Source organism: Lissotriton vulgaris, chromosome 7 (genome assembly GCF_964263255.1).
Source record: "Lissotriton vulgaris chromosome 7, aLisVul1.2, whole genome shotgun sequence".
In the NCBI taxonomy this organism is placed as follows: domain Eukaryota; kingdom Metazoa; phylum Chordata; class Amphibia; order Caudata; family Salamandridae; genus Lissotriton; species Lissotriton vulgaris.
This window is the reverse complement of record NC_141695.1, coordinates 1510642001-1510665481: the sequence shown is the minus strand read 5'-3', so window position 1 is coordinate 1510665481 and position 23481 is coordinate 1510642001. Positions and strand designations below refer to the sequence as shown.

At 47.2% G+C, this 23481-nt stretch overlaps 1 protein-coding gene across 4 annotated transcripts in view; it reads left to right on the top strand.

Moving 5' to 3' along the window:
• The window catches only part of ATXN2L (ataxin 2 like), an 842401-nt gene that overhangs the window by 527226 nt on the left and 291694 nt on the right, over positions 1 to 23481 (top strand). For all 4 annotated transcript variants that reach the window (XM_086932367.1, XM_086932366.1, XM_086932369.1 and 1 more), the window contains one exon: positions 4370 to 4496. In XM_086932367.1, coding sequence (XP_086788493.1) covers positions 4370 to 4496 — 127 coding nt within the window. The remainder of the gene's footprint in view (positions 1 to 4369; positions 4497 to 23481) is intronic.

Sequence of the window (23481 nt, the reverse complement as noted above, 5' to 3'; positions counted from 1 at the left end):
AGGGGGCTCATGTATACGTTGAAGAGGGTGGGACTGAGTGAGGATCCTTGTGGTACGCCACAGATGACTTCAGTGGCCTCGGACTTGAATGGTGGAAGGCGGACTCTCTGGGTTCTTCCGGTGAGGAACGAGGTGATCCATTCAAGTGCTTTTCCTTGTATTCCGATGTTTCTGAGGCGTTGTAAAAGGGTGCTGTGGCAGACTGTGTCGAAGGCTGCAGAGAGGTCGAGGAGGATGAGGGCGACTGTGTCTCCATTGTCCAGTAGAGTTCGAATGTCGTCTGTTGCTGCGATGAGGGCGGTCTCAGTGCTGTGTTTTGCTCGGAAGCCAGATTGTGAGGAGTCGAGGGATTTGTTGGCTTCGAGGAAAGCGGCGAGCTGGTTGTTGACAGCTCTCTCGATTACTTTGGCCGGGAATGGAAGGAGCGAAATGGGGCAGTAATTTTTGAGTTTGGTGGGGTCCGCTGTGGGTTTTTTCAGAAGGGCGGTGAGTTCAGCGTGTTTCCAGCTTTCCGGGAAGGTGGCGTAGTTGAAGGAGCAGTTGATGACGTCTCGGAGGTGCGGTGCTATGATGGAGTCTGCTTTGTTGAAGATGTGGTGAGGACATGGGTCTGTGGGGGATCCTGAGTGGATGGAGTTCATCAGGTGGATGGTGTCCTCAGTGGAGATTGGGTTCCAGTCGTTGAGGGTGTTCAAGGGGGGAGAATGTTCAGCATATGGTTGGGTGGGTTGGTCTCCGGGTTGGTTGTCGAAGCTGTTGTGGATGTCTGCAATTTTGTTGTGGAAGAATGAGGGTAGGGAGTCGCAAAGGGCTTGAGAGGGGGTGATGTCGTTGGAGTTGGCCGAGGGATTGGTAAATTCCTTGACGATGTTGAAAAGTTCCTTGCTGTTGTGGGCGTTGTTGTCAAGTCGATCCTTGAATGCTGTTTTCTTGGCCTTTCGGATTAGTTGGTGGTGTGTGCGGGTGGCGTTTTTGAAGGCGTCCTTGGTGCTAGTGGTTGGGTCTTTTTTCCAGGCCTTTTCAAGGGAGCGGCAGAGTTTCTTGGACTTCTTAAGATCATCGTTGAACCATGAGGCCTTCTTGCTGCCAGGTTTGCTTTGACGTTTTTTCAGTGGTGCTAAGGTGTCGGCGGTGTTGGATAACCATAGGGTGAAGTTGGCGGCGGCTTGGTCTGGGTTAGAAGAGTGGGCTGGGGTGTTTAGAAGGAGCGATGAGGAGATCTGGTCGATGGTGATTTTGTTCCAGTTTCTTTGCAGAGTTGGTTGGAGGTGGTTGATGGGTTTTGGCTTGTTGTAGATGAAGTGAACGCAGCTGTGGTCAGTCCAGAGGAGATCCGTAGTGTGGCTGAAGGAGACATGATTGCTGGAGGTGAAGATGCGGTCGAGTGTGTGACCTGCGATGTGGGTGGGGGAAGTGACCAGTTGTTTAAGTCCGAGGTTGGCGAAGTTGTCCAAGAGGGTGGTGGTGTTGCGGTCGTTGATCTTTTCAAGGTGAAAGTTGAGGTCTCCCAGAAGGATGTAGTCTTTGGAGGGGAGTGCGTGTGGAGTGATGAAGTCTGTGATGTCTTCACTGAATTTTGCGCGGGGTCCTGGTGGTCTGTAGAGGAGGGTGCCTCTGAGTGTGGTCTTGGGGTCGATGTGGATCTGGAAGTGAAGGTGTTCAGAGTTGGCGAGATTGACGTCAGAGCTGGTTGAGATGCGGATGGATTTCTTATGGACGATAGCGATTCCTCCTCCTGTGTGGCCGGTACGGTCCTTGCGAATGATCTTATAGTCTTCAGGGATGGCAATGGTGATGTCTGGGGCGGAGGAAGCGTTCATCCATGTTTCTGTCAGGAAGGCGACGTCCGGAGAGGTGGTGTCTAGTAGATTCCATAGGTCAATGGCGTGCCTGTGGACCGATCGGGTGTTGAGAAGGATGCATTGTAGGTGGTTGGGGTCGGGAATCTGTGGTGTGGTCGCAGCGGAGATGTTGTCGGTGCCGATGAATTTGCAGGAGTAGCAAGAGAAAGGTCCATGGGTGTGTCCAGGGGCGGCTTGGACGCAGTTGGTGGAGCGGCCGGGGTTAAGGGCTAGGAGGGTGGAGGCATCGTAGGTAATGCGGGAGGGCTGGGCAATGTGAGGGCCAGGGGGTCTGGCGCTGGGCGCGGACTTGGCGCGGACGGGCGTAGACGGGCTTACCTTTGGCGCACCTTCGGCGCGGATTGGGCGCGGTCGCTGCGCGCATGAGCTGCTGTCATAAATGGTCGGTGGGAAGGGGGAGGGGCGAGGGCGGCTCAGCTGGGAGGCGGGGCGAGCTCAGGGAAGGCACACGGAGCCCCACAACAACAACAAAAAACAAAATGGAGGGGGGAGCAGAGCAGGGCGCCGGGGGATATTGCCTGAAGGAGCTGCAGGTCGGAAATGGAGCAAGCCAGCAAGCGGCAATCAGGTAGCGTTAGCGCGGTGAAATTCTGGCGCTGAAATCGTTAAACAAACACAGAGCAGGCACAGAGCAACTGAGGCGCTGAACTCGCGCTGAAACACAGACTAGGCACAGAGAAAATGAGGCGCTATAGTCACAAGTCACACTAAGACACAGAGTAGGCACACAGTAACTGATGCGCATAAATCACAAAGCACAATCATATACAGGGCAGGCACAGAGCTACAATACCGCGTCTCGGCAGGGAGACAGGGGAGCGACCTCTCAGGGCAGGAGCGATGAGGGATCACAGCGCTTCTAGGTCCGGGAGCGTCGTTAATAGTAAGTGGGAGGGCGGCTCAGCTGGGAGGCGGGGCGAGCTCAGGGAAGGCACACGGAGCCCCACAACAACAACAAAAAACAAAATGGAGGGGGGAGCAGAGCAGGGCGCCGGGGGATATTGCCTGAAGGAGCTGCAAGTCGGAAATGGAGCAAGCCAGCAAGCGGCAATCAGGTAGCGTTAGCGCGGTGAAATTCTGGTGCTGAAATCGTTAAACAAACACAGAGCAGGCACAGAGCAACTGAGGCGCTGAACCCGCGCTGAAACACAGACTAGGCACAGAGAAAATGAGGCGCTATAGTCACAAGTCACATTGGCTATTGTTCTGGGATCCCGCACGTGGGTGGGACTATTCAGTGCTTATGACTTTGATGAGTCTACCCCTGGACGAGAACTAGGATTACAGGTAAGTAACCTATCCAACGTATCTATGCCAGGCTTGCTTGTACTAGAAAATAAAATAACAAAGAATATTTCTATACAGAAACAATTGGTCTGGAGTTAAGTCTTTGAGTGGGTGAATTCATTTGCTGACTGTGTACAACACATGCCTAACACTGTCCTCTGATACTGCCTTACTGCTCGACCACACTACCTCAAATAGAGAGTGATGTGCTATCTAACTTTTCCTCTGCCTACCTTTGCGGGTTCCACTAGACTCTGTGCATACTATATCTCACTTTGGTATGGTATGTTCGAGGCATATGGGCTGCAGAGGGTACATTTATGAATAGATCGCCATCTTGGTATAGTATATACAGAGCCAGGTCTGTGCACCTGAATAAGTACAAGCTGCCATCACATTTAGTCAGTAAATAGTTTTTGTAGGGGGAGAATTGTGTCAAAAGAGTCTACTTTTAGGTTTGCTGAGCTCCTTGGAACCATGCAGGTAACGTTCATCCCTTCACATGGTCATTTTAGGCTGTGATCATATGCCAGAGCTTCCTCAGTGAAATGTGTTGTAATCTCTGGGTTAATCTTTGGAACATTAGTCAATAGCGCACTCAATAGAAATCCTGCATTGCCTTAATTATGGATAGGGCTCCCGGTTTTATGGTATATATTTTTTTAACATTTCAGTCTGTATTTATCCATTTTCATTTTTTAGCCATCTTATTGGTTTTTATCCATATTTACTTATTGTTTTCAGTATAAATGGATTTGCAAAATGGTATATTTCCACATTTATTTAACTTTTGGACGGGCACTTATACGATCTGCCTTTCACGTTTTAGCAAATTAAGCATTCACATGTAACAAAACACTACACTCACAGGTGCCTATTAGCATAATACTACAAATCAATTTTAACATATGCATGCATTTAAGGACATCACATCCTGTTTCTAACTCCTCATGCTATCTATCTACTCAGTTGTTGCCTGGAATTCTTGAAAGACTGCATGAAAGTCTCTCACAAGAAGCACCATTTTCAGTCTTTTTCCGTCCGGTTTTAAAAATAAATACAGAAAGGAAACACATTGTTTTTGGTCTGTATTTATCTGTAAATATCCGTAAAACAGAAAACTGGGAGCCTTAACTATTGAGTACACATAATTGTTACCGTGACTATATTCATGCCTGATTTTACACAAATATTCTGAATTGTCTTTTTTCTCTGTTCAGCCGGTATTTGCACCAATGCTTCAGAGTAACCCACGAATGCTCTCTGGGAGCCACCCACAAGCAATGGTGTCATCTACAGCACCACAGTATCCTCCTTCCGATCAGCCTACGCCACAGGCTCTCTATGGTGAGTTATTCCCCTAAATTATCCCTACTCCCCTCCTTTCACAATGGGAAGCCCCGTTGAGTGCTCATTTTGAAACATCAGAGGTATCCGTAATGGTCATTGCTGTGCTCAGTACATTTATTATTGTTTATTAACTCCTATTCTCCATCACAGGATCTTAATTGATAGTCCTAAACATTTGGTTCGAGGCATGTGGGCTGCTGAATTCATATCTTAGCATAGATCGCCGCCTAGTGTTGGGTCCGGATGTTTGCACTTTGTTGTCCTGGAAGATAGGTGAACCCTCCCCTGGACTACAGTGCCCATGGGCATCTTCTCCATCTTCAGATTGTTTTTTTCCGCCATTGGGTTTGGATGCTATTCCTCAACTCCAACTTCGGAACCGAAACTTTTCAACTTTCTAAGGCCAAAAGGCCTTCTACCTCGACGGTATTGTTCTCGTTCGGTAAACCTTTACTCGGTAACACTTTCCATCTCGATCGGGTCGTTGACACGGGCCGTTCAGCCTTTTCGACGCCACGTGGGCCTGCTGCCGATGGGAAGGACCCCGTTTAAAAGGTGCCCACAATGTCACTCCAAGCTCCCACATACTGATAAACATACAGTATGCAACAAGTGCCTCTCTCCCGAGAACGAGGAAAACTGTCCAGCTTGTGCTCCGTTCCGGTCGAAGAAGACTATCCGGAACCGAAGGGCCACTAGACAAGAGATGCAGCGGCAGGCACCGGAACCAGAGAACATTTTCGAAGACTAACATGACCTCTCACAAGCGGCGGACTCCGACCTAGAAATTGTCACCGTAGAAGACCAGTCGGATTCCGATGACCAGATCACACCGGGTTAAACCGTGAGTACCTTCCATCTCAAGACGAGGCTCCGGTCGAAGCATCGCCTAAAGGCCTTCGCCGAGATCGACAAACTCCTTCAGAGACCCCGCCTTCCGGCTCGGCTCCGAAGACCAAACCCAAGCCTTCTGATACTCCAGGAACGGGCTACACACTTCCCAAAAATGCCGCCGAACCGAAAAAGGTTGTTGAGCCGAAGAAAATCGTCGATACAAAAAAGGGTGTCGAAACAAAAAGGGTCGTCGATCCCAAAAGAATAGTTGAGCCGAAAAAGGCAGTCGAGCTGAAAAAGAGTGTCAACCTCCAAAAACAGGTCACACCAAAATTCCTGTCAAACCGAAGAAGGCAGCTGATTTGACGAAAAAAAACGGTCGATCCGAAGGAGGTGATCGAGCCAAAAAACAGTCGATCCGAAAAAGGTCGTCAAACCAAAGAAGGTCGCCGAACCAAAAAAGGCAGTAAAGCCAACAAAACACGTCGAACAAAAGGGAGTCGCTGACCTGATAAGTCACCCACCCGAAAACAGCAGTCCAGCTGAAAGAAGCTCCACAGCCGAAGGCCCTCGAGCCAAAGACTCATAAACAAGTGACTAAGCCAAAATCATCAGCGCCAAAACCACAGACAGTTGAGGAAGACCTTTTCCACCCTGATCCAGTGGACGAAGAACAACCTAAACTGTATATAGACCCTAAAACAGCACGGGTAACAGTTTACCACAGGAAGAAGAGACCTTTGGACACTGACCCTTCTTCCCCTGTTCCTCCAAAGAAGAAAGACTTTGCAACATCTCCCTCAAGGCCTTTCACTCCTCCTCCTTTCTTTCCTGACATGCCTTATGTACCTTACTCTCCCTCAAATTATGATGAGACGGAAAACATAGGGGACGATCCTCAAGATAACTTTGTAGAACCTGAGGATCAGGATATACAAGATAACACATGGGATGACCAGAATGATCCTCATGATACATTCGATCCACAACCCATCCGGACACCTCTACATATCCTACAAAGCCGTCGCCTACTGACGACACCATTGTCTTTAACCAACTAGTGGATAGGGCAGCTAAATATCATGTAGACCTGCACACTGACCCAATAGAAGAGGATTTCCTATTTGACACTTTTCCAACTTCAGAAAAGAGCGTATGTACAATTCCTATGTTAAAAGGAGTACTAAAACACGCACCAGACATATTAAATGATCCAGCCAGAGCGCGTGTCCTCAATCCCAGAATTGAGAAAAAGTATAAAGCAGCCCATTACAGACCCTTCTTATATTAGGTCAAAGTTGCCTTTAGACTCATTAGTGTTAGCAAACACTCGAAAGCGAGCTTATTCACAAACAACGGGAGATGCTTCCCCTCCTGACAAAGAGTCAAAGATACTAGAAGCTTCAGGCAAAAGAGTGGCATCCCAAGCAGCAAATACTTGGAGAATTGCAAACACACAGGCTCTATTAGCACGATACGATAGAGCACGTTATGACCAGCTGGAAGGTTTACTACAACACCTCCCAGAGCCATTTGAATCTAAAGCTAACGACCTAATACAGGAAGGCAAATTTATAACAAATGCTTCCATTAAATGTGCACTTGACGCAGCTGGCACAGCAGCTAGGTCCATCAACACTAGCGTATTACTACGCTGGCATGCGTTGCTACGCATTTCCGGATTTAAGAATGAAGTGCAGTCAACCATCCTTAACCAGCCAGTTAACCAAGACTTTCTGTTTGGCCCTGCAGTAGATACCATCTTGGAGAAGATGAAAAAAGATACCGATACTGCTAAGTCTATGGGTGCACTTCAGTTTCAACAATCTAGAAGTTCCTTTCGCCGCTCCTCCTTTCGAGGCTCAGGTAGAGGCAACACATCCCAAACTTCCTCTACATTCAAAAGTAATACCCAGAGCACCTTTAATAAAGTCTCCAACTGAGGAGGTTATAGAGGCAATAATAACAAGGGCAGAGGACGTGGCAGCAACAACACCAGAGCCTCCACCACCACCAAACAGTGACTTGCTTATACACCCTCCAGACCACTCAACGCCGGTCGGAGGCAGACTAACACAATTCCTACCAGTCTGGAACGCAATTACCACAGACAGGTGGGTGAGACAAATTATCCAGTATGTTTATTGCCTGGAACTCACTTCTACTCCGCCCAACATACCACCCAAACACCATCCTATGTCCAAAGAACACATCACGCTGTTACAAAAAGAGGTAACATCCATGCTAGAAAAGGGAGCCATAGAGCCAGTCCCTTTTCAACACCAAGGGACAGGAGTATACTCCCTATACTTCCTTATTCCCATTTAGGACGGGTCCCTCAGACTAATATTTGACCTCAGACCTCTGAACCAATACATACTCTCAGAGCATTTCCATATGATCACTCTTCAACAAGTACTCCCGTTACTCCAACAAGGCGACTTCCTCGCAACATTAGACCTCAAGGATGCATACTTTCACATACCTATACATCCAGCTCACAGGAAATACCTCAGGTTCACGATAGGTCAACACTATCAATTCAAAGTTCTCCCCTTCGGGGTAACTACAGCACCAAGGGTTTTTACAAAATGCCTAGCATTAGTAGCGGCACACCTAAGAAGGCGACACATCCATGTGTTCCCCTACCTGGACGATTGGCTCATTAAAGCCAACTCATACGCACAGTGTGCAAACCACACATCTCAGACAATCCAGCTGCTGCACAGTCTGGGTTTTTCCATAAATTACCCAAAATCACACCTGCAGCCCTCCCACCTACAACAATATCTGGGAGCAACAATAGATACCTCAGTGGCAAAAGCATATCCAAATCCAGCCAGGATAGCCAACATGCAGTCTCCAATTCAAAGTTTTCACCCACAACACTCCTTGCTAGCTTGAGTGTTCATGCAGCTTATAGGCATGATGGCCTCCTGCTTATTCATTGTCCCTCATATCAGACTTCAAATGCGTCCATTGCAAGAATTTATTTATTTATTTTTTACACTTGTAAGGCGCACAGCTACCCAGAAAGGGTTTCCCTGCGCCGAGACACAGCACAGAAGAAAAAGGTAGAAGGTTCGCATGGTCGTTCAAGTTTTTGTTCAAACAGCCAGGTTTTTATGTTTTTTCTGAACCTAGCATAGTTTTCTTCTTTGTGCATGTGTGGAGGGAGTGCGTTCCAGAGCTTAGGTCCTAGCTGTGCAAAGGATTTCCCTCCCATTCTTGCAAGTTTACACCTGGGTACACAAAAATTGGCTGCTGATTGTGACCGTAAAATGCGTTTGGGAGTGTAGGGGTGGGCTAAAGCTTGCAGGTATTTAGGTGCCGTACTTGCCTTTATTTTAAACATGAAACTGAGAGCCTTTAATCTAATCCGGTTCTCTACTCTGAGCCAGTGAAGGTCACGAAGGCATTTTGACACACTGGTGGTTTTAGAAATTCTGCATAGCAGCCTGGCGGCAGGGTTCTGGACAAGTTGCAGCCGCCGAACTACAGCTTTGTTTGAGCCAAGGTACAGGATGTTACCATAGTCCAGCCTAGATGTAATGAGGGCATTGACCACGGTTTTTGGGTGGAGGTGGGCAGCATCCACAGGATTTTCTTAAGCCACTTTATGATTGTGAAACAGAGGCCAGCACCTTTGTTGGCCTGTTTCATAGAAAGGGAGTTGTCCAAAATGACCCCCAGGTTGCGTACCTGAGAGGCTGGTGATGGGAGGTTTCCCATTTGGGAAGGCCAATGGACTGAGTTCCATAGGTCCCGTTGTTTACCCAGCAGGAGGATCTCCGTTTTTTCTCCGTTCAATCTCAGCTGGTTGATGGTCATCCAGCTAAAAATGTTGTGAAGACCCTGATTGAGAAGTGACAGGGCTAGTGGGCTAGATTCTGACAGAGAAAAAATGATCTGCGAATCGTCAGCGTAGGTCATGAGGGTAAGTCCTGATCGGTCCGCTAGATCGGCCAAAGGTCTAAGGTAAAGATTAAAGAACAGCGGGCTTAGGATAGAGCCCTGGGACACTCTGTGTGGGGCACTGAAAATTCCAGAATGCGCAGAGGAAGATGTGATCTGGAAGGTTCGGTGGGTCAGAAAAGATCTGATCCACTCTAAAGCAGCACCACAGATCCCATTTTTTCTTAGTGTGGTTAGTAGGCCTTCGTGCGATATGGTGTCAAAGGCCGCACTCAAGTCCAAAAGAATGAGTGCGACCGTTTGACCGTCAAGGAGTTTCCGAATATTCTCGGTGACTCCCAGCAGAGCCGTCCCTGTGGAGAACCCTGCTCGAAAGCCAGACTGTGACGGGTGGAGAAGGGAGTTTTCCTCAGTGAAATGAGTAAGGGAAGAATGGACATGTCTTTCCAGTAATTTGGAAAAGGCGGAAAGAAGTGATATGGGCCTGTAATTAGATAGCAACTCTGGGTTTGCGTCAGGTTTCTTCAGTAGTGGACTGACCATGGCGTGTTTCCAGAGTCCGGGAACTGTAGAGAATTCCAATGAGGAATTCAGCGTGTTAACAATGATTTCCAGAGAGGGGGTGTCCAGTTGTTTCAGTTCTTTAATAGGAATAGGGTCGCAAGGGGAGCCAGATTTAATTGTCTTGAAGATGGATCTAAGTGTGTCAATTGTGATGGGAGGCCAGTGATCCAAGGTGTTTTTGACTGTGGGGATAAAGTCCTCATGATCTTGCGGGGTGGTGTTGTGAGAAGTTGGCCTGATATATGATGCTCACTAGTTCTAGTGATCACCTTGCATCAGTCCAAACAACCCTTATGGTGATTGGTTGTAAGTCAACCTTATAGACCAGCTATCCTAATGGTAGCATGGACAAAGAAGTCTTAGGCTAAACTCTTTTGGCATGTGATGCCAGCTGTTTTACCACACATAACCCCTTGAATACCAAGTGAAAGGACACCACACAGGTTATGAAAATAAACAATATATTTATTAACTAACATACACCTCTGAACTCTTTATGAGATCAGAGGGCTAAGCACATGACAAGCTCTCAGGAAAAATACGTTTAAGTTGCACAAATTACAATAGTGCCCTAGGGGCACGACAAACCATATACTAAGTAAGTGGAATGTGAAAGTCGATAGAAGGAATGGGGCTGTCCAGAGGCTGTAGGATCGCTGGGACCACACTACCCTAACTCTAGGTAAGTAATAAGAGGCCCACGGAACGCGTGTGCATAGTGTGAACTCACACGCGAGATGCGTAACAGTGTCTATGGACAGTACAGTCCAAGTAAAAGGTGAGTACGGACAATCCTGACTAGTTAGGTTAAAACGACTGTGGAACTGGACACTAGGAGAGTCAATCTACCCTTGAGCACCGAAATGCTCGTGTTACCTCACCCACAGGCTGCGGGTGCATAGGTGCGAAGTCGTGTCGGGTTCCGGCGTTGAAGTCTATGGAGCCTGGAAGAAAAGATGCTGCAGGCGATCAGGAGGAAGATGTCCGGTGTGATCCAAGGGTGGAGCAGTTAAGAGGAGAACCTGAAAGCAGAGGGGACAATGTTCAAAGTCACTAGCCAGTGACTGGAGTGGAACCACGAGTGGAACAAGATGACGACGTCGCAATCGGGTGAAGAGTGGACGCTTGTCTCTGAAGCCACGTGGACCAGGTGGTGTCTTCGACGACCAGGATGTAGGCACGAGCTGTCCCACGCAGGCTCTCGCTGTCGGATCTGGATTTGGAGTCAACAGGCCTTGGCAAAGGCAACCCATGCGGTGAGTGGAAACGGCGTCTGGAGTGGACCAGGAGGGTCCGGGGTGCCCTTCTTTTGGAAGGGAGCAAGGGCCAGTCTGGAGCAACCAGACCAGCAGTGAAGATTTAAAGGTTCGTCGTCTAGGAGGTCACTAGCCAGCCGGCAAGTGACAAGACAACGCGTCGAGCAGCAGGCAAGCAGAAGGGCCCCACGCAGATCTCGTGGATGCTGGAGGGCTGGTCTTCGGTGCAGGAGCTGCTCTGGGTCGGGGCTTCTCAGTCCCCAAAGCACTTGGACGAGGTTACCTCAGATGTCGTGCTGGAGCGAAGTGCTGCTTCTTTCAAGATGGCCGGTCCCACCTGTCTCGAACCACCCACGGATCTCAGCTGTGCTGCAGATGTAGGTAGAGGTCGGAGAGGTCTGGGAATCCGGGTCTCGTCGGGCTCTGAAGTCTGGATCCTCGAGGCAAGACGACAAAGGGAAGCCGCTGGACGCTGATGGTGCCTGCTTGTGCAGGGTGGACACTCTTGCCCACAAGGGAGATTTCTTCAGTCTCCTGTTCAGAAAGTCGAAGTCCAGAGTTTCTTGTAGAGTTTCAGTTCAGGATTAACCTAACTCGGAATGGGACCAGCTCCTACCTTTATCCTGCTAAAGGGGGCTGTACTACGACTAGGTCCCTCCTATGGGTGGGACCAGGAAGGGGGGTGGTTACACCCCCTATCCTTTGTCCGGTCTTGCACCAGAGCTGGGGCTGGAGAGCCCCAGGAACTGGTTTAGACCGGTGTATGCACAGGGACACCTTGTGTGCCCCAGGCATGTCTCATTTCTTTCAGCCTATCCTACCTCAATACACAAAATCCTGTCTGGGGTGGTGCTAGCACCTCCCAAGGCAGGAAACCCTTTGTCCAAGCCTCCCTCGCTGGAAGGACTCCCAGCAGCAGGAGGTCAGACTTGTGTCTGTGGTGGCAGCATCCATTTTGTGATGCTGAGGCCAGGGTTAACTTTAACCGGGGTTCACAGTTGGGTACATGTCGTGTCCCTCTAGAAGGGTGGAATGCTACCCCCGTCGCCAGAATTGGCGAGGGGGTAGTATTCCAATTCGTTATGACACCTTACTCGACATGTTTTGATAATGCTATGCCAAAGTTAGCAATAACCGCGAGGATTGAGTATATGGTATAGCGTTATCTTGGAAACAGCTAAAGGACTTGGTTCCGAAAGCTGTAGACCGGCTCAGCTCATACCAGAGCACTATCTCACATAATTCCAAGCACTCTGCCTCCAGGATAGTTAAGGCCTGCCATAGGAGTGACTTATAGGAGTATATGTGTCCATTTTAGGTTTAGATATAGGTATACTATATCTAAAGCAAAGGGTGATTACACCACCTTGCCCCAGCTGATTGATCAGCCAGTTGTGTCAGATTTGGAGGGCCAGCCAGGTGTGGCATAATGCATGCTGCAGCACCTGGTAGGCCCTGGGTTCACTTATGCCCTGGTTACCTATGGTACACTGTACAAGGACTTACAAGAGTGACCCAATACCAATTGGTAAATGCACCTAAGGTACATGGATGTCAATTTAGAGAGAGATCAGCCAGGCTGTGGGTCTAATTAGCAAGCCCACAGCCAGGGAAAGTCGTAAACCAGTGAAGCAAAAAGCAAAAATCTGGGGTGACCATAGGATTGCAGACCCTACTCTCCTACAGGTGTGAATTTTATTGCTATTGATGTCGGTGATTAATTTGTCAATTTTCTCAGAGAAGAGTGTGGCGAGATCCTGACATTGTTGTTCATTTAATGGACAGGCAGTTGCAGTTGTTTGAGCACCTGCTAATTCCTTAACAGTGTTGAACAATATTTTTGACCTATTAGTTGTCTTCATAATAGTGGTGTTTACATACAGGGCACGGGCTTTAGTGTAAAGCTGCATGGTATTTATTTCTTGCACTTTGATAGCCCGCTATTTTGTCAGGTGCGTAATCTTTCCTCCACTGCCTCTCTAATACCTTACATTTGGTTTTCTCCATTTTTAGTTGATCATTGAACCATGGGGCTGGGGGGTGGTGACTATTTCCTCTAGTGTTGACTATTTCCTCTAGTGTGAGGAGAAGGTAGGCAAGTGTCAGCGGCGTTACTAAGCCATTGTGTTGCATTAGCAATGCTTTCGCCCAGTTAGGTTATTACTGAGGGCTTGATTAAGTTGTGCAATGTTAAGATTTTTCCAATTTTTCATAGATTTTGCGGGAAAAACAGCCTGCATGGGAGTAGTTGCTGGTATTCTCAGGCTAAAGGTAATTAGGGAGTGATCTGACCAGCAGATGGGGGTTGTGTCCTGCCATACAAGTTCGGTGAGATTAGTAATGATCAGGTCTAGTAAATGCCCCACCTTGTGAGTAGGTCCGGTATTTAATAATCTCATGTTTAAGTCTGTCAGGTCTTCTAGGAAATTGGTACATGTGGAGTTAGCTGTGTAATCCAGATGTAGGTTTAGATCTCCAATTAGTAAAAAAATGTTGGAGGCTAGAATGAAAGGGGTGATGTAATTCGCTAGTGTGGAAGCCCATACGGTGGAGTTCCCAGGGGGTCTATACATCAGTATACCTGATAGCGTGAAGTTGGGATTCATGGTTAGTTTGAACAGGCCAGCTTCACAGCCTGGAATGTCAACAGGATCGAAACTGCATTTTAGCTCTTTGCTAAAAATGATAGCAATACCACCACCAGTTTTGTTCGTTCTGTCTTGCCTAGCAATCGCATAATTGGAGGGGAGGGCTGAAGCTACGTCGGGGCCTGCACTGGCGTGAAGCCAGCTTTTGGTTAGGAAGAGAGCACTGGGTTTTTCTTCGAGTAGCAGGTTAAAAATGCCTAGCTTATGTTTGGGTAACGAGCGGCAGTTAGTGCTGCAAAATAGGAAATCTTGTGCCTTGGGACTCTGTTTCTGTCTCCGCTTTGTGTTTCTATTTCTGTGGTCAGGGTAGGGTTGGAAATTAGTAAGTGTAAAGTTCCAATGAGTACAGATCGCATTGCCAAATGGGGTTACTTCGAGTGTAGCACAGTTTACATGTGTTGTGGGGCGAAGTGCTTTTAGCGAATCAGAGGATATTACCAGTTTCTTCTGGGTCGGCGAAGCATAGCCCTCTGCCCCGTCCTGGCACGGACGGGCACAGACGGGCTGGTCTTTGGCGTGTCTTCGGCGCGTGGATGGCGTGGACGCTGCGCGCATCCGCTGCGCGCATCCGCTGCGCGTATTAGGGGGCATCAGGCTTATGTAGAGGACGGGCTAGTATTCAGCTCCGGCTCCACACACTCGCCCAATCAGTGCCTGCACCGGAAGGGAACCCGGAAGAAGGTACCGCCCTGCACCCTCCACACAATCAGGCCTAATGCTTGCGGTGGACCGGGGTTGCAGGTGCGACAAGTGCCTCAATGGGGAATAGTACAATTTCAATTTTAAAAGGTACAAGGTGCAATTTTTAAAATCAGTCACACAGCAAAGTTTAAAATGTTTTTCAGGTCGCGCTGCGAACATACGGCCGTTCAAGCGCGTCTCATCAGGCAGAGTGTCAGTATCAGGTACAAGGTGCAATTTTTAAAATCAACCACACAGCAAAGTTTAAAATGTTTTCAGGTCGCGCTGCAAGCATACGGTCTTTCAAGAGCGTGTCATCAGGAAGAGTCAATTTGTTATGGGCTTATGTAGAGGACGGGCTAGTATTCTCCTCCGCCTCCACACACTCGCCCAATCAGTGACTGCACTGGGAGGGAACCCGGAAGAAGGTACCACCCTGCACCCTCCACACAATCAGGCCTAATGCTCGCGGTGGACCGGGGTTGCAGGGGCGACAAGTGCCTCAATGGTGAATAGTACAATTTCAATTTTAAAAGGTACAAGGTGCATTTTTTAAATCAATCACACAGCAAAGTTTAAAATGTTTTCAGGTCGCGCTGCGAACATACGGCCGTTCAAGCGCGTGTCATCAGGCAGAGTGTCAGTATCGGGTACAAGGTGCAATTATTAAAATCAACCACACAGCAAAGTTTAAAATGTTTTCAGGTCGCGCTGCAAGCATACGGTCGTTCAAGAGCGTGTCATCAGGAAGAGTCAGTTTGTTATGGGCTTATGTAGAGGACGGGCTAGTATTCTCCTCCGCCTCCACACACTCGCCCAATCAGTGACTGCACTGGGAGGGAACCCGGAAGAAGGTACCACCCTGCACCCTCCACACAATCAGGCCTAATGCTCGCGGTGGACCGGGGTTGCAGGGGCGACAAGTGCCTCAATGGTGAATAGTACAATTTCAATTTTAAAAGGTACAAGGTGCAATTTTTTAAATCAATCACACAGCAAAGTTTAAAATGTTTTCAGGTCGCGCTGCGAACATACGATCGTTCAAGCGCGTGTCATCAGCACTAGCACAGCAGTGGAACCAAGCTCAAGGACAACTAAAAGAACTAGTGTTGGTAGACAGTCGCACTTGCAACTCTCTGCAGTGGTGGAACCCACAAAACCTTTCCAAGGGCCGACTGTTCCAAGAGCCGGTTCCACAGGTAGTGCTAACAGCGGATGCATCACTGACAGGTTGGGGAGCCCACCTTCTTTAATACACAGTCCAAGGGCTGTGGACAGTCAAGCAGAAGACACTGCATATAAACTACTTAGAGTTGCTAGCAGTATTTCTAGCAATGAAAGCCTTCCAGAAATACTTGTACAACAAGGCTGTATTAATCCAGACGGACAACATGACAGCTAGGTACTACATACAGAAACAGGAAGGGACACACTCTCCGCAGCTGTCTCACCTAGCACAGAGCATATGGAGGTGGGCAATTCCAAAAAACATCTTTCTCCTGGCAGAACACCTCCCAGGAATAGACAATCAGATCGTAGATCTACTAAGCAGACACAGCCAACAGATACACAAATGGGAAATTCACCCTCAAGTCCTCCAACCATTCTTCAAAAAGTGGGGGCACCCAGAGATAGATCTGTTTGCCACAAAAGAAAACTCAAAATGCCAGTCCTTTGCCGCCAGGTTCCCACACCCGTTGTCACAGGGCAATGCGATATGGATGAACTGGTCAGGCAGATTTGCGTACACTTTTCCGCCAACCACACTGTTTCCATTAGTGGCACGCAAACTAAAGCAACAGTCCCTCACAATGATCCTGGTTGCTCCCACATGGGTAAGACAGTCATGGTACACGACACTCCTAGAACTCTCAGTAGTTCCACACCAAAGACTGCGCCTATCGCCACAGCTGCTAACGCAGAACCATGGAGAAATCAGGCACCCAGATCCCAATCAGATAAACCTAGCGATCTGGCTCTTGAAGTCTTAGAGTACGGATATCTTAACTTGCCTCCAGACTATATGAACATTATCAAGGAAGCAAGACGCCCAACTACTACAGCATGCTACGCAGCTAAATGGAAAATATTTGTAATTTACTGTAATAATAACCAAATCAATCCATTGATGCCTCCATCCAAAACATAATCTGTTACTTGCTACATCTGCACAGATGCAATCTAGCATACTCTTCCATAAGACTACACCTTGCTGCTATAGCAGCATATCTCCAAAACCGACAACACCTGTCCATGTTCAGAATACCATCTATCAAAGCTTTTATGGAGGGACTTAAAAGAATTATCCCTCCAAGACATCCACCTTCGCCAGTCTGGAACTTAAACGTAGTACTTACCAGACTTATGGGGCCACCTTTCGAACCACTCCATTCGGGTGAATTACAATTCCGAACATGGAGGTGTCACGCGAATATGGTTCTTCTGGTAGCAAGGATTAAGTCCAAGCTTAAGGCTTTTTGATTCGGAGTTCATGTCTCCATATATGTCTTCATACTGTACACATTTTCTATTATCTTTGAGGGCACAGGTTAGGGCCCAGGTTTAAAGCTTTGATTGAGGTTTTCATATCAACATATATATATTCTTCTACCTTGAGCTATTTCGTTTGATTGGTATAAGGCGCTTTCAAATGCCTCGCTACGTAGCTATATACCTTTACCAGCTGGTAATGCTGTGGGTTCTGTTACCCAATTATATGACAGTAATGTCTTGTTTCGTTTATCTCTTATCTTACAGTCCTTGAATACCTTCATACGTTCTGGATGACTAGATACATGGTTTAATGTAGTTGTGATAGTTAGAACAACTCACGAGTTTTCAGTAAATGTTAATAGTCTTGTATGCTCCAATAATATGGATATGTTTTGGCACGGGGAGGCTACACCGTACTCTCTCTCCAATCGCCATGCCTACTGAATACAGGTGGGGGGTCGAAGGGATTGGGGGTTCGGGTATGTGTTACATGTTTTTTATGTTTGATTCTTCTTTTTCTTCTTCTTGCTTGCATTTTCTATATTGCGCTGGCACTTGATGGTGGTGTGGGTTATAGCCTTTATGTTCACTCATATGTCAATTCAAAGTCTCGGGGAGATGGAATATTAACATCTGGTAGTTGGTCAAATGTGATGCATGTCTTTTTCAAGATGAAGCATTCTTTAACTGTTCAATCATAACGCTGTGAATACTCCGATGGGAGTATGTAATATGGACAAAATGAAGATATTGTCACTCAACGTTAAAGGTTTGAACCAGCCAATCAAAAGACAAAAAATCTTAGATTATGTGCGTAGGTTGAAAGGTGATATTGTATTGCTACAAGAGACTAAACTGGAGGCTAAACTTTTTTACCATCTGAGGAATAAGTTCTACAGTGAGGTTGTTGGTGCAGAATCGGTACAAAAGAAGAATGGGGTGTTGATTCTTGTCGCAAAGAAATCGAAGGTGGAGGTTTTGTCTCATGAGGCAAGCTTAGACGGGAGGTGGGTCACGGCCAAACTAACCAAGGATAATACAGAGTTTTATGTCACGAGCGTATATGCCCCTAACAACAGCGACCTCAAGTTTTGGGAGGATTTAAATAAACACATGGAAAATATCCCAGATAGCGCTGTTCACATAGTGGGTGGTGATTTTAATCTCCCAAAAGACGCAACGCTAGATAGGGACTCCCACTGCCCTTTCAAACCTAATAAATCTCATAGAGCCTTCAATAATCTGTGTGAACGCTTTCATTTAGTGGATGCTTGGAGGCTCCAGAACCCTACAGGGAGGGAGTACACTTTTTACTCTACACCGCATGACTCATACTCCAGGATTGACTACATCCTCATAACACAGAACGGGGTACCCAGAATAGAGTCCACCAGTATAGAGCCTCGTGTGGTGTCGGATCATTCTTGTATTTCCCTGTCCGTTGTAAATGCCAAATCATCCCCTCGGCAGACGTCTTGGCGCCTGAATGAAGAGATACTAAGCGATGCTCAACACAGAGCTACAATACAAGCTGCCATTGCCTCTTACCTGCAAATTAATAAAGAAGGAGACACATCTGATCTTATTAGATGGGATGCTATGAAAAGTACAATACGGGGAGTATGTATAAAGATTAGGTCTGCCATGAATAAAAATTATAACGCGAAATTAGATTCCCTTGAAAGTGAAATTGGAGATCTAGAAAGTAAGCATCTAAGATTAAGAGACAATATGACTCTTTATGCTCTGGCAAATAAAAAATATGAATACAATAAGTTAATAAGTGAAAGGGCGGGAATCTGGCTAGACAAAGGCAGGAGGTTTAAGATTTGTGAATCCAACAAAGCGGGTAAGAGTCTTGCTTCATATTTGAAATTTAAAGTACAAAAGAACTGTATTAACATACTTAAGGACGCCTCAGGGAACTCGCACTCTGAGCCAGACAAGATAGCTGAGGTGTTTAGGGTGTTCTATGAGGATCTGTACGCGAAAAATACAAAGGTGGAGGAAGATAAAATTAAGAATTATTTGGATGAGTGTGATCTTCCAAGGTTGACTGCTGAAGATCAGGAGGGTCTAAATGGTCCGATCAGTGCTGTAGAAGTGGAAAGTGCTATTAAAAAATTGAAATCAGGGAAGGCACCAGGCCCGGATGGCTTTACAGCAAAATTCTATAAAACATTCCCAACTATGTTGACAAGGCCCTTGCTAAACCTATTCCAAGAAATAAATAGCTCTGGGGAGGTAAAGGGCACTCTGGCGGAGGCAATAATTGCAGTACTCCCTAAGGATGGGAAAGACCCATCGCTCCCAAAAAACTACAGGCCAATTTCACTAATCAATATTGACTGTAAGATCTTAGCAATGATACTTTCTGCACGTCTCCAAAAGGTGCTCCCGCAACTAGTTCATCCGTCTCAAGCGGGCTTTCTAAAGCATAGGTTGTCCAGTGATAACACACGAATTTTGGCGCATGTCCTGGAGAAAGCTAAGCTTTTGGAAACCCCTACAGTGGCAATAACGTTAGATGCAGAAAAAGCCTTTGATAAGGTTGATTGGGCCTTTCTCGAAGCAGTCCTCAATAAATTTAACTTGGGGGATACATTTACACGGCTAGTGATGTCCCTTTATTGCTGCCCCTCGGCACGAGTCAGAGCGGGAGGATCGTTTTCGTCCTCCTTTTGCTTGAAACAAGGTACGAGACAAGGGTGCCCCCTTTCACCATCGTTGTTTTTATTGGCAATCGAACCGTTCCTACACCATATAAGAAAAGATCCTAAAATCACAGGTATACCGTTTGGAGACTGCACGATCAAGTTGACCGCATATGCGGATGATGTGCTTGTCCTATCTGAAAGGGCGGATGAGGCAGTGTCTGCACTCATGTCGGACATTGAAGACTTTTCGAAAGTATCGGGTTACAAGCTAAATAAAGACAAGACGGAGGTTAAACTGCTGAATAATATAGGGGATAAGGGGATCCTGGGGGATTCTGGTCTTACATGGCAGCCCAAATGCTTTAAGTACCTGGGGTTGGACTTTGATAAGGATTTAGTCTCCACTCTAAAAATAAATGAAGAATCGACTCTGAAAAAAATATCCACCCTTCTAGAAAGTTGGTCCCCAAAATTTCTGTCATGGTGGGGCAGGGCTGAGACTCTCAAAATGATGTCGACACCCTTAGTTAACTACCTGGCCAGTATGCTCCCCATGACGTTCTCTAATAATTTTGTCCTGAAAATAGACCAGCTGTTTGGTAACTTCCTGTGGCGGGGCAAGAAAGCCAGGATATCTCTAAAGAAACTGCAACTGGCAAAAGATAAAGGCGGCCTGGGTCTGCCATCGTTCAGGAACTACCAGACAGCCTTTCTTTGTAAACAAGGTGCTCAATGGTTGATAAAATCGCCAACTTACACTCCTGTGTGGATTGACATCGAGAAGTCATTAGTTGGCAATGCCCCACTTGAATCTTTACTCACCATGGATCTATCCCACCTGCCGCACTCCAGATATATAATGTTAAATACCAGAAGGGCCCTACTCAGACTTGACCAATCCCATAAAACTACATTGACATTCTCTAAATCATCATGTATGTCATTATGGAGAAACCCCTATCTTAAACACGTGGGCGTGGAACTCTTCTGGGAGTCATGGTCCGGGAAAGGCATTAATCTCGCAGGAGATTTGTATGACAATAGCGAACCAATCCCGTTCTCAAGCTTACAGACGAAATTTGACCTGTCCCCGATAGACTTCTATAACTTTCTAAAAGTCAAGGCGACACTTACCAGCCGTAACTTCAAACCCTACACTCCGTGGCTGACAACACATCTCCCACGCATTATGCACACAGGTCACTTCGTTTCCAAGGTGTATAAACTGTTGCTACCGATGCCTAGCAAATCTCACAGAATTGTGGAGGCGAAATGGGAAGCGGAACCTAACTCCACAGGAATAGAGTTGGATTGGGAACTGATTCATAAGTCAGCACTTGCCCACAAAATATCACCCATCCTTTTCCAGACAAAGTATATGCTCATAAATAGGTCCTTCTGGACTCCCGAAAAGCTATTTAAATGTAAATTACGTGACTCTCCGGAGTGCTGGAACTGCCAGTCAGGGACTGGTGATCTCCCTCACATGCTATTCAAATGCCCCCTACTGAGTGAATACTGGGAGAAAATATTTGTATGCATTCATCATGTATTTAAGATAAAGCCAATGGAGGAATTTATATATGTCATTCTAGGGGGGCTGGAACCGCGATTAGCAGATGTGCATGACCGCCAGCTTTTGGATTTAATGTTGACATTGGCTTGTAAAGTTGTTTTATGCAAGTGGAAATGTGCTAAGGAAGTAAATTTCAAGATTTGGCAGGAATGGCTGTCTTTCCTAAGAGGTGCCACGAATCAGGCGCTACAGTCCTCTACGTGGTGTCCATCCAATAAGAAGTTGTGGAAGTCACTAGACAATTCATCCCTTCATTTTGAGCCGCCTTGAAGTGATATGACCTTGTAATAGTACCTTGGATGTATGGGTGTGAACCTAGTCCGTATGTTAAGCTATTCCCATTACATCCACACGTCGAGTGTTTAACAACTTAATCAACAACCATGTGGCAAGCAAGAGTGTTCTCTTTATCTTTATTATTTGTAGTTTCTGTACTGGTCTGACAACATCTGTATCAATTCACTTTTGATGGAAGATTTAATGTAATGTCTTTTGCTTTTGTTTTCTTACTTCAATAAAAACGATTTGAAATAAAAAAAAAAAACAATTCCGAACATGGAAAGTGGAATTTTTAGTTGCCATTACCTCCCTCAGGCGAGTGAGTGAGCTGCAAGCACTAACAATTCAAGAACCTTTCATGCAAATACATCATAATAAGGTAGTGCTCCGTTCTAACCCTAAGTTCATGCCAAAAGTTATATCAACGTTCCATATCAATCAGTCAATAGATTTGCCAGTTTTCTTCCAAAACCCGCAGTCAGTGGCTGAAAGAGCCCTACACACACTAGATGTAAAAAGAGTTCTGTAGTAGGGGATCTCTGTGTATAGTCATAATCTAGTGAATAGTCCTGCCCATGTGCAATCAAAAATAATCTCCTAAATTGTCAAAAAATGCAGAACTGCAAAGACACTTAAGAGAGAATTTAAAGACAAATAATGCAGCCTATATCCACAGGCTACACTGTCCAGTACTTCAACTAGAAATTCCACCAAAAAAAACACACACACACACAACACAGCCTGTCCAGTTTCCTCCATAGAGAAACTTGCCTCCACCAGCAAAAGCCTCTGGAATGATAGAGGAAGGCATGGACAGATAAGCCCCATAGGCTGCCATTATGTGGCTTAAATAGGATACTGTGCCATTAAGAGAACTTTCCAGAACTTCTCCCAGTATCCCAGAATGCACAGCAGGTCCCTTTTACTTTCAGTTCTTTTTTCCGGCTCCTGCTAACAGGACCCAGGCATTGAGCTCTCCCTTTTTCAAGAGTTTATTGGATTTTTTGTGCACTTTTTGGGTAAAAGTGTTTTAAGTTATTATATCTTGGCGTTTCCCTTCACTCCTGTGTGTTTGATAAGGCTTTTTAGGGCTCTAAAATGCCTGCTCTTTTCGACAAGTGCCCAGCATGTGGAAGGAAGAAGTTCAAGACTGATCCACACGACGTCTGCATTATCTGTCTCCCTGAAGCACATGTCCCTGAAGAATGTGGCATCTGCCAGAACCTTTCAGCAAGGACCCTGAGGGAAAGGCTGAAGATTAGGCTTCAAGGCCTAGAGGAGAGACGGCTGCAGGTGGGTCTGGGCAGGCTGGGAAGGTTCCCTCTGCCGAGGCCTCTAGGGGGCTCCCCAGAGGCAGGAAGACCAGCAAACGGTCCCGGTCTCCGTCGGCGTCGATTGCATCGACGACTACATCGAGAGGGATGACGACGGTGTGTTCCCCATCTCCCCGGGGCTCCGGGTCGAGGCGGCGTGAAGAATCGACGTCGAAGGGCCTGGGTAGGCCGCCGTCGAGAACACCGTCGTCGTCGTCGTCTACGTCAGCGTCGAGCTATCGGCGTCGAAGGAGGAGAGACAGGCGTCGGTGTAGAGGGGATCCTCGACGTCGAGGACCTCAAGAAAGCGGTCGGCGTCGAGGAGTCGACGCTCATCGTCGAAGACTGAACGTTCGACGTCGCGGAGGCGGCGTTCGGCGTCTAGAAAGAAGCGATCAACGTCGCGGAGGCGGCGTTCGATGCCGGCGTCTCGGAGGCGACGTTCGACGCCGGGAAAAGCGACGCTCAGCGTCGAGAAGGAAGAGATCGGCGTCTCGGAGTTGTTCCAACTCTCCTAAGCGGCACAGAAGGAGTTCAGGCGCCAGAAGTCACGCTGGGTCTGGTGGAGGAGGCCGAGACGGCGATCACCTACTGGAGGGGCTGGTTCGCAGTCACCTCCCCCGAAGAAGTCACCAGGATCGGTGTACTCGGTGGTGTATATACACCACCTCGGCCGAAGTCGCCCCCTCCTCCTGTACCTAAGGAGGATCCTCCCATCAACCCTCCGCTTCCACCACTTCCTCCCTCAGGACAACCACCGCTTCCG